Raw genomic sequence first — 12,290 nt, 5'->3', positions numbered from 1 at the left:
TTAATACTTGGGAATATTCACTGTGTAGATGGAAAAGCACAATTTATAAATAACATTGATATAGCGTGTTAATGTTTTAGCCAAGTCAAAGAAGTAGGTTCTGCTAGAGTAAACTGGTACACTGAAGACACAACATACTAGTTGAGAATCTGTTTAAAATAACTTTGACCTCATTTTCTGAATTATCGATGACACTGGCATAGGAAAATTATATAGTCATGATAGTTTTTACATAACTTATTTGACTTAAAAAACTGCAAAATGGGTCAAATTGTTGGATGCAGATAATCATGAAAGCATGAGAAAATATTTCTAAAAATGTTAGCTAGTATTTTAGAGTATATTCCAGCCTGTAGCATGTCAGTATACATTAATCTCATTCATGGGAAAGATGCCAGGCTGCAAAAGAGATCAGTATCTTTATTACCCAGGACTCTCACTGGACAGAGATTCCAAGGTAGTAGTTTTCTTGGACTCTCAATTCTAATCTTTCACTGAAAATATGCATCAAGACACACTAGTTAAGTCAAATTATGTGCTTTCACAAACTTTCATTCACTATGCGGTAAGTCATATTTAAGGTCTCATTTAATTCTGTAGCACAGCCTAAGGAAATAGAAACAGCTTTAGGTTCTGCACTTCTGCCCTGAGCCTTTCAGCTGCTTAGGACAAGCAACAGGGGTTCACAGACAAATTTTGTTAACACAGACTCATACATTTCTTTCCTAGAAATGGAATCTAGGATCGAGAAGTCAAGAGCATGTTTAAGGGGGAAGAAAGAAGGAGCTCTTGTTAAAACCTGTGGGACTCTGAGCTCCAGAAGAGATCAACAGCTCTCTCGTAACACCATTAAAGAAAGAAGCTGAGCATTACCACTGAAGATGAACAAACTTTCTTCCAAAAGAATAATTTTAAGTTGTTCATTTTCACAGTATGTGGTGTTTCAAGTACAATAATCAACATTGTAAGCATGCACACGTACATAGCTCACATACAGTCTTGCAGAACAGCCTTAAAAGAAACAAGTTAGTACAAGTTCAGCATTCATCAGACAAGGCCTAACCATGTACTAGTTTTCTCTCCAGTTCTGTTATTTAAACTTTAGATGTGGTATTAATACAACACCAGAGCTCCCTTTAGGTTATGAAAAAGCATATGCTCTGCCACACAGACTACCATATTCTGCACTGGGAAGCACACATTGCAGTGGCACACTTTTTAAAATCTTATAGAGAAATTGGAACAGTACTCACTATAGTCATATTGTATTATTATGCCACACAGTGAGTTTACCTTCTTTTTCATGACCATCTTACTTGTGTTAAAATATTGCCTTTTATTATTTTATTGCCTTTAATTGCACATAGCGCTACACTCAAACTGTTCTTTCCTGCACAGTCATCGTAGATTTTACTCCATTTTTTTCATGAAGAGGTTAATGCCTTGAAGGGATCTGGTGTAATAACAGCTACTGAAATCCCATAGCAAGAGCCAGAGGTGACCAGTCCAGCAGTACTATGCATTAGGAAAAGCTGACAAGTAGCAGTGGGAATGTAAAGCAAACTGATCGCGTAGCCAGTATTTAGAGTGGACCAGCATATGAACAGCAAGGACATTTCTTGGAATTGTGACAAACTCATACGGCCAACAACTGGTTTACATTTTGAAGAGGGTTATTTTTGTTTGGTTGTTGTTTGGTTTGTTTTTGTTTTTTGTTTTTTGTTTTTTTTTTTTCAAATGAGAAAGCTAGAGCTGCTATAAAAAACAAAGTGTAGTTAGGTGCAACACAGTATGCAACAAATACAGTTGTACCACCTCAGATCAAAGTAATGTAAGCTCCGTCATCTCACTCCATCAGTGGCCAACAGCAAATACATAACAAAGTGTAAAAGGGAACATACTCCAATGTTCCTCTACTAGTCTCTCTCCTCTTCCATGGATTTGCCACCATGGGACTCTAAACCAGATGTAGCGTTCAATAGCTGCTTCTTCTACTAAATTGCTTGGTGGTTTTTTAAGTCACATTATCTGTAATATCTACAGTGCTGTGTAGTACCAAATTCCACAGCTTAACAATGTCCTTTCACCCTGAGCATGCCACCTGCTCCTTTCATTCCCCATCCCCCCTCCCCCCCCCCCCGCCTTTCTAATAGGTAAAGGCAGTGACCAACTGTTCAACTGTTCTCTATTCATGGTCCCTATAACAATTTAACCAAATTATGTTGTATTCTTGCTCTTCTTCAAGCAGCATCTTTCAGCAGAGGAGACCTAGGCTAAATAGTTCTTCCTGATATGGAGAGATGTACTTTGAAGTCCTGATCCCCTCATTTTAAAAGGATATCATACGGAGCAGTGTGATAACTATGATCACACAGAACTGACGACTCAAAAACAACTGAAAGTTATAGAATGACATGTTTTCTGTTTTATTCTCTATTTCTGTTCTAATTCTTCACACTTGGTTTGCTTTACTGAATGCCACTAAGCATTGAGCTGACATTTTCCAAGAATCATAACAGCTCTAAGATCATCCTTCTGTAATGTTAACTAGTACAGAGCCCAGCACTGGCAATGTAAATTAGGAATGTTCTCTTTCCAAGTCATTGCTGTGCATTTAATCAGCACTGAATTTCACATGCTATTTTAGTTGCCCACTAATACGAAGTCCTTTTCCAACACTGAACAATTAATAGTTTAAACACAGAGATACCAAGACTTGGAATATACAGAGTTTTGAACTTATTTTCTAGGTAAACACAATTCTGCTTCAGACAAGTATTTTCACCTAGCTTTCAAAGAGGATGTTTCAAAGTCAGCCTCCAGATGGAAACAGTGATGCACTCATTAAAACAGCATAACAGTGAGTTCTTAGTCACTCAAATCTTAATAATTATTTTATCAAAACCAATAATGTTTTGGCAATCTTTCCAGGATAAAAATCACATTAATCCCCAGTAACAAACCCACATTCACAGTTATAGCAGGTAATTTATGAAGATCACGGGAGCACAATTTGTAAGAAATTTCAACTAACCTTGAGATCACAAGTGGTGTTAAGCAGCAAATTTGAAGGTTTGAGGTCACGATGAAGCACATTAGCTGAATGGATGTATTTTAACCCTCTCAGAATCTGGTAAAGGAAATAACAAATGTGGTCGTTGCTGAGGTGTTGAGTCTTTAAGAGCTTGTAAAGATCTGTCTCCATAAGATCTTGCACAATGTATCTGTCAGGCATCAGATGTAAGGCAGCAAATCAAAGGTAGTGTCATGTTGGATATCAACATTTAGTACCAGATGAAACTTCTATAACATTTCTTCTATCTTATTTGTCTGTTTCATGACAATTATGAAACTATGTAGCTGCTTTTTACTTTACAATTTTTGAATTAAATCAATCCTGTTACATGATGCAGCCCTTTACAAAATTAAGAGGCACCAGTATGCAGTCCTCAAATTAATGATCATAAACCTCTATTTCTTTATCTTAGAGCCTGATTTTTATTGGAATCTTAATATGATCAGATTCCTATCCTGCTTGCCAAGAAATAAAGACTGTTTTTTTGTTTAATGAGTAATAATCTTCTGAGACACCTGCTCCCAGCTGCATAAGAGCACTAAGCTAGATGATCTGATCATTTCTGATCAGTCTTCTCTGCCATCTCTCCGCTTCAAAAATTCCACTGTTGTTCTCCTTTACTATATACATATCACGCTACGTTGAACAGAACAGTCCTTTGCTTCCCAAAATTAAATCCTAATATTTTCAGTCCGATGATTTTTTTTCTAAGATTGGAATGAACATAAAGAAAAGGGTTTTCTTTCCTGCTTTCGCAGGAATGAGTTAAGTAAAATTTTCTTCTCCCTTAATTCAATTTGGCTGCAAAACCCTTGGGGTGTAGCTCCATGATCACTTTTCACTGAAATAGGATTTTGTGAAAACAGACTACTATTGCCATTCCAGTTGGGCGTTCCCATCCTCTCCTCTGGGTATTCAGATTGGATCACACAACTAGGACATCTTTTTACAGGCAGCATGCACTTACATTAGCCAAAATGGCCACAGAAAGGCAACCTTAGAATCCCACATAAGACCAATTGAACTCAAATAATATAGTGATTATTTATGAAATGAAAACATTTGACCTAGACTCAATCCAATTTCTGCCTGTGTGCACTTACGCCTTTTATTGGGCAGACATCTGCAAAGACCCACAAAACCAACAGAAACCAATGCACACAGACTTGGGGAAATTAAGCTGGTTGACTCTAAACTAAACCTCATGTCTCAGGTAGAGTCTCCCAGCTAAGGCTACTTCATACGTTAGATATCCACATGAAGTCACATCCACGCAAAGCCAACTTTCCCGTGAAAGAACAATTAGTATAACAAAAAGGCCAGATTTCCAAATATTAATCAAGCATGTTTACGTGCACAAGTGCAGTTTCAGACTTTTCGCATATGTAGGAAGCATCGTAAAACTGGGGGTTGTGTTTTGCTTTATTTGAATTTCTTTTCCTCCCAAGATCTATCCATTCTATTCTTTAAGAATTTGTCAGACAATTATAGAAGAGTCTAGCTGTTTTATTTTACCCTCAAAGCAATCAGATAGTTCTAACAACGGCTCGAGTGAGAGCATATATAGTTTTAGGATTAAGTGACTAAACTAAATCATTGCTATAATGTTGAGTTCTTTGCCTTGGAAGACAGAAATTAACATTTTTTTTCTTCTCCTGAAAAAGAACAAACAAAACTAGTGTTCACCCACATATCAATTCTATGTATCTATAAACGTATCAAGCACTTGAACTTCCCTTTCAATTTACAGTAAGAGAAATCAACTTTTAGTAAAATCTATTAAGGAAGAGGATGAAAAGGGAGAAATAATCAAAACAGAGAAGATGGCAACTATCACTAACTATGCAGAATAACTTAAAACTTTGAAAGGATACACATCTTTCATCTGTTCAATAGTCGGAGCTCGGATAATATCATTTATTCCAATAATATTCTCATGCCTGAAGCGCAGTAGGATCTTAATCTCCCTCAGAGTTCTCTGGCAATACGTCTGATGCTCAAAAGGACTGATTTTCTTTATAGCAACTCGAACTTTGTTGACGTTATCATAGGCAGAACTAGAATAGAATCAATAACATTAGTTATAAAGAATATTAAATTAATTCAATTCAGAAAGCAAGAATGTGAATTCAATTGCACGTAGACGCGGTGCATTTGTTTTACATTTATTTTTATCAATTGAAGAGAGGCAAGAGCGGCACATATGTTTGATGGACAAAATACTGTTGTTCTATCACCAGCCTATTTGGGTATCTACAAGTCATCAGCTTTCCCAACTGCCTTAGAGTCGGCTGATTCCCAGGCACCTGAACAAAGGAAGAAGTATTATTCATCTTTATCAGCCTGTGGAACAAACAAGTTTAAGGGTTTTTTCTGTGTGCTGTAATCAAGAAGTTTGAGAGAAAAAGTTCATCTTGAGTTAATCCATTCACTTTGGGGTGCAGAAAAGCCTTCAGAAATCCTCGTTTGAGCAGCCGAATTCCACATCCTGTGTCTAACTCCTGCAAGTAATTCCAATTGCCACAACTTTTTACTCCTCCATCGAGCTACACTGTTAGCACCTCCATGAAGAACAGACACTTAAGAAAGAAAGGGATGGAGAATTTGTGAAAACACCTTTCCAAGTACAATTCCAAAGATAAGAGATCAAGAAGAGAAAGAATGTATCAGACTACAGGCATGAAGCAGAAGCAAGCAGCAGTACAATGAGGTAATTTGGTGATTGCGCCCCATATTAACAACCACACTGGCTGCTACTTGTACAGTACTGGGATTTCAGAAGCTCAAAACAGCATTCCTAGCTATACCAATAAAGCAGTGTTTCTGTTCAAAATCCCTACACATTTATGAAGAATATCACAGCCTGAATCTAGTAAAAAGGCTCAGTAAAACATACAGTTTTCTAGAATTTGGACTTAGATTATTATTTAGTAAAAATGTTATGAATCATGACAAATTTTAGGTTATTTTCTATGGTCTTGCTTATATGAATGACAAAGCATCTCATTATAATAACTTCTCTTTGTATTAAAAGTATATGGTAATTTAATAAATTAAAATTTAAATATGGGTATATGATTCTTGTTCCTTTCAAATTTCTCTTTGCTCACTACTACATTGGAAATTAAAAAATAATCAAGCCTACATTTAAACATTTCTGTTAGTCACAACTATTTCATATGAAAATATAAACATACTAGCCAAACAGGCTTTACATTCCACCAATTGTCTATAATTGAGTCCCAGAATGTTCTTTGATACCCTCTTAATTGGTCTTACTCTGCTGAGATATCCAGGGATCTGGTGAGCAGGTAAAGCAGAATTAAATATGAAAATCAAATTAGAAAAGGAGACCTTGAAGGAATTCAAATGCCTGGCCACATCGAGATTCTTTTACTACTACGCAGATTTATGGTACAACAAGGTGTTTTAGAGACAGTACTATCACCACCGTATGCAAAAGTGTTTAACACTTCTCAACTTTCATTATTAAAAATGTCATAGAATTTGTGCCACCAGTAAGATCTTCATACAGCTCATGCTTATGTAGTGACATCCTTCTTGCACAATTTTTCCGCAGAATCACTTTGACCTGTCTGCATCTGTAACTCTATAATCACAAGCAGATGCACAATTTATTTGCCTCTACAAACACCAAACTCAAATGCTCCACAGGGTGCTTTGAAACTCCACATGCTAAGCAAGTATTCATTACAACTGTTGCTATTACATATGTATAGATAACACATTAGCAGTTCCTAAGTCCCAAAATAGATAATAACAAAGTGCCATAAGTGGAACTTGGCATAGCCTTCAAGAGCGCTTCGTCTTCAGTAATTTGCTTAGTTAATCAGTTAATCACCTGTGGTGTTTACAATATACGAATAAGGTAAGTCACAAGCAGAAAACAAAATTAGAAATAATTCTGAAGCCTGAACAACCTGTACTTTGGAAAGAAATGAAAAAATCCTATCATTTTATCATTATCAACAAACCTCCTACCTCCTTCTTTTTATTGACTTTAGCATATTTTTTTCTCCCACAATGCAGAATCTTACTTCCTTTCGAAGTACTGGACAGCAGCAGCTACGCACGGCAGAAAAAGGCAAAATGCCAATATTTACCGATTGATGCTGCTTAAATAAAAGCTCCTAATCTCTTACAATATTTGATAAATCTCTAAGTTATTGCTTCTCAAGCAAAGGTTGGTTATTGACAAAAAATATGCTTATTTACTTGTATAGATTCAATGAACTTGAATCCATCAGTTAAATATACTAAGATTTGCTCTCTTGTAGCTGTTTCACTTACAGTTCTTGAAGGATTTTCTTAGCAAAAGGTTTATGCTCTTATTTAAAAAAAGGATGGGTAATTTTGCTTTCAGACGGTTTGACTATAAAACACATGATTCTGTGTGGGAAAAAAGCTGAATATTTGCAGTAAAGATGTGATCAATTTCCTCCCCAGTGTACATTCTGCATACAGTCATTTTTCTATTCCTATCAGAAGATCTCACCACACTAATGCAGTTAAGCATGCATTGCTGTTACCAGTGCAAAGCCTCAGCTAAGGAGAGCAAAACCAAAATACTACCTAGTCAAAACATTCAAAGGGACACTGGATTTTTTTCTGTTGCCACACTTGCTGAAATATGAGCTTTTCTGTAACTGGATTAAACGTATGAAAGATTACCTCAATTCCTATGAGCAAGAAGCTAATCATACAAGTAGTTAGGTACACTTGCTTACGTTCAATATTTTAAATATTATATAATACAGGTACACAGAGAATCTGTATTATAAAGCTAACAGCATTTCACATCCTCAGAGCCACAGCCCTCAAAGCAAACACAGCTCTGAGCAAACACTGTGATCCTTTAAAAAACAGTGCTTTTTCAATTTGAGGTGTTCTACAGAAAACTGGAAAAGCTACAGACTAGACTGAACTTCAGTAGAACTGACGAGTCATGTGTTCTCTCATGCACATATGCTACAATCAGACACCTATTTAGCCTATGAAACCATATAGCAATATCTGTTTCACTACCTAGGAAACACAGTGAACTAACAAAATTGGTCAGACTGAACCATTTCCCAAAGCTTTCCCTGTTCCTCACAATTTCCATCTGACCGCCATCTACCACATCAACAGAACACAAACACCAGATTTACCCACTACTCTCCAGAACTCTGCTGAAGAATGATGCTTATACCCCGTGTCCATTTGTAGTGTCTGAAAATGAAACAACTATAAAAAGTGCAAATCCAAACCCTCAATGCATTAACTCACTGCAGTTAATGTGACAGCTTATCACTTAATGCAGGATTCATCTTGCTTAGCCTTAGCTAGAATTAGAGATCTAATTTTATGACTAATAATCACCTGTGCTCCCCCTACAGTCCAAAAAGGAATAGCTCCACATATACATCCCATCCACCACCCAGCACGTCCTAAATTTAGATTATTTGCATTCTGGAAGTGCCGTCCCAGCATGCACAGTCTAACCTCGCTCTCTAGACTTTCAGCTTCTACTATATCTCACAACGACTGTTTATATTTTCACTGAAGCAGTTAACTGGGACTCCTTCTAAAGGCAGGAACCTTCTATTAGCTAGCCTTTTCTCCAGAGAAGATCTGTGAAGTGGGAATAACACTTCACATACTAACAACTTTTAGAGTGCCAATTTATACCTTTTAGTTTCTAATCATTAACCACACATACCAATCACTGCACATAGAACTTTCCCTTGAACAGCCTGTGTGTCATTCACATCATGATTAATCTGGTTACTGACACTTTAAATATTCAGAAGGATTTATTTCCACCCCAATGATGCGCAGCTTCACAAGCTGATGCAACCGTTCAGCTGTGAGTGCTATTTATCTGTAATGTGATAAATTTTGATATAGATTTTGCAATTGCCCAACTCTAGTATACACAACATTATTCCTATTTCAAGCTGCGGTTACTATTTGGTGACAACCTGCAACAGCACCATTATTTAGATACTTTTAAGACACCACGTGAAAATCAATACAAGCCCTAGCAATACAGTTTATCATTCCTAATATTAAGTATCTTGTAAATATATAACAAAGCTTTGACTAAGTAAAACATCTTGCACTGCTGTACAAAACAAACAAATGAGTATTTATAACCCCAGAGGTTGCGCCACACAACTTTTAAAGCCAGTGTTTCATCCTTCTACTGCTCCGGTACCAACTTCTTTTTTAAAAAGAAACCCGGGGTGAGGCTGCTTCCAAACACAATGACCAGAAAGTGCACCACAGTATCTGAGCAGCCTACAGAAAACAGCATGCTAATTGCTCAGATGAACCTCTGACACGTAGCCCTTCTCCCATCAACTCCTTCTCAAGGAAGGAAAGCTTTTCACCAGACAGATCGGGACAAGTGCCAAAGCTTCGCTCCTTCTACCCACAATGGCTGCTGCATGTTCTTCCATCCATTTCTATTCTTCACATGTTTCATTTTGGAGCAGAACTGGAACAAGTGAGAGCATGCTGCAGCTGCCGGGAGGAAAGGAGCCAGCTCCTGGCAATCATTAGATCCCACAGAGGGCTGTTTCTTCATATAACCATGGAAAAACAACTGCCTACTCTATCGGCACCCCATCCTCAGTGCGCTCCTCAGCCATGCTGCCTGAGGGCTTACCCCACCATGGGATATTCTCCCAGCACTTCTAGGATTATTGACCTTATGGCTGTTTTACCGGCTGCTCTCAGCACATGCATGCATACACATAAAAATACACAGTGCTACCGGCAAACATCCTAATTACAGCTCTAAATAAAAGACTGATTTGAAGTTTAAAAGGGATGTTTTATCAGCAGCTTTGTGTTGCTGTGGAAACAAGATTCCAAGGGCATATCCAGGGATAAGAATCTTTCTGAAATATTGAATAATTCTGCTTGCAACCAGGAGAGGAAAAGCAAAAATAATTCCCACCAAACAAGCTGATCTGTGAAGATCTTTAATCTTTTCCTTCAGTCTACATTTAGCTCAATATTTCTACAACATGCTGACATTTATCAAGTTACAATGCAAATAGCTTAAACTTATTTTTGAGACTGCTGTAAGAAAAACAACGCAGTATTATGACATAGTAACAATCTGCACTACCATAACAGTGTTTGCTACAATTTTTGGGGTGGGGGAGGTGGTGTTATGGGTGCAGATTTGCGAAGGGGACTGTTTGGCGTTTTGTTTGTTTGGGTTTGGTTTGTTGGGGCTTTTTTATAATCAGATATTAACCCTTTCAGATTCTTCAGAATAATTAAGTTTCTAGTTCTAGGTGATTGGAGCAGCTAGAGTGTATTATAAAGAGAAAACACTGGAAAAAGGATAAAAGTAGTCAAAGATGGCTTCAGGTTTGAGGACATCCAGTAATGTGTCATTTTTATACCACTGAATATGCTTTTCGTCCTCAACTGTAAACACCTACAGTTACTAGAAATGTGTTACTTTGTTCCATTTATTCATATTATTTTTGAAGATAAGCAAGTATATTATTCATTAGACCTTTTTTATTAGCACGAACTCACAGAATTACCACCTGGTTTTAAAAGGAACATGTGCCTATTCATATTAAGATAGATTTGCCTTAACAGACCTCAGTTTATGAAGAGACAACCCATGTCTCGCTCAGAGTATTTGTTTTGATTTATTAGCTTTGTCTAGAAGAGGTTCTCAAGAACAGAACATCTCCCAGGCTTCTCAGCTGTGAATTCAGAAACTAAACTACAGAAACAAGGGCATCTTAATACGTTTCTACTCTTCTCCATTAAAGATCTAGTTTTACAGACTATTTCCTACCATGTAGAAAAGTTAATATATCCATTAAAATTGAGAGCTACCGAAATATTAGATTCTTAAAAACAAACAAAAAACCCCAACTCAGCCTTCGGGCTCCAGTTGCTTTTCAAGCTATGAAAAGACTGTAACAAGTTTAAGAACATGAGCACCACGTACTTTTTCATCCTACTCCAAGGGACAAAAATCAAATAAGTTGTAATTCAGCACTCTTCAATTATTTATTGGTATGTTACTGACACTCTAGATTGATTATTAAAAGACAGCTGTATGCATTATCTTCTCAGTCTTTGGGAAACATGCATAAGCACTACTAGCTTATAATGAAAGAAAAGGCCAAAAAACTTGAATTCAAAATTGAGATACTTCAGAGTAAGCTTAAATACACAAACTATGTCCTGAATTGCCATAAGTTTGAGTGTTTAAGAAACAGACCTCTTCTCCTCATTACCTGATTGCTGAATTCTCCACCATTTGTCCAGTGTGTTGGAAAACTACCTCAAGTTATAAATTACAGGACAACCACAGATTTATCTTAAATCATGTTTTTCTTGAGGAAAGAAAAATAATATGCACTGCTGTGACATATGGCTGCCCACTGACACTCAATGACAACTCCTCCCTCTTTTCTCGTGCTCCAAAAATGGCAGCAGAGGAAGACTGAGCAAGAAGAGAACATTAAAATAACCATATCCTAGATGTGATCCAATTTGCAGTCATATTAATCTGGCTCTACCTGAAAATTCCTAACTGCACGCTATTTGAAAAATCTTGGGTTTGTTCTGGTGTTGTTTTGGGTTTTTTTAAGCAGTTTTTCCATTTCTCAGGATTCTAGTATCAGTGGATAGATTACTGCTCTGGGGCTAAGAAAATACGAATCCCTATTTCCAAACATTTCATTACGACCCCTCTGCAAAGCAACTGTCATACTTTACAAATTCCCTATGAGCTTATCCATATTCCTAAACCCTTTTAGTCTGTTGCTTGTCACCCAATGATCACTGTTATGGTCTTGTTTTGATTATAGAAGATACCTAAACAAACTAGTTTTGTTTGTATTTCTTATAAAGTTAGAGCAACTAAGATGATTAAGGGCTTGGAGCATCTCCCTTATGAGGAAAGGCTGAGAGAGCTGGGACTCTTTAGCCTGGAGAAGAGAAGGCTGAGGGGAGACCTTATTATGGCGTACGAGTATCTAAAGGGTGGGTTGAAGGAGGATGGAGCCAGGCTCTTTTCAATGCTTCCCAGTGACAGGACGAGGGGTAAAGGGCGGAAGTTCCTTTCAAATACACGGAAAAACTTTTTTACGGTGAGGGTGACAGAGCACTGGCACAGGCTGCCCAGGGAGGTTGTGGAGTCCCCTTCTCTGGAGATTTTCAAGAC

At 37.3% G+C, this 12,290-nt stretch overlaps 1 protein-coding gene across 1 annotated transcript in view; it reads right to left on the bottom strand.

Moving 5' to 3' along the window:
• MAPK1 (mitogen-activated protein kinase 1) overlaps positions 1-12,290 on the bottom strand; it is a 36,111-nt gene that overhangs the window by 12,861 nt on the left and 10,960 nt on the right. Inside the window, exons 2-3 of the mRNA XM_082491569.1 lie at positions 4,951-5,133; positions 3,035-3,224 (exon numbers count right to left, since the gene is read on the bottom strand). Coding sequence (XP_082347695.1) covers positions 3,035-3,224; positions 4,951-5,133 — 373 coding nt within the window. The remainder of the gene's footprint in view (positions 1-3,034; positions 3,225-4,950; positions 5,134-12,290) is intronic.

Source organism: Vanellus vanellus, assembly GCF_965231255.1.
Source record: "Vanellus vanellus genome assembly, chromosome: 16".
Lineage (NCBI taxonomy): Eukaryota > Metazoa > Chordata > Aves > Charadriiformes > Charadriidae > Vanellus > Vanellus vanellus.
The sequence above is the reverse complement of the archived record's forward strand: the minus strand, read 5'-3'. Positions and strand labels throughout refer to the sequence as shown.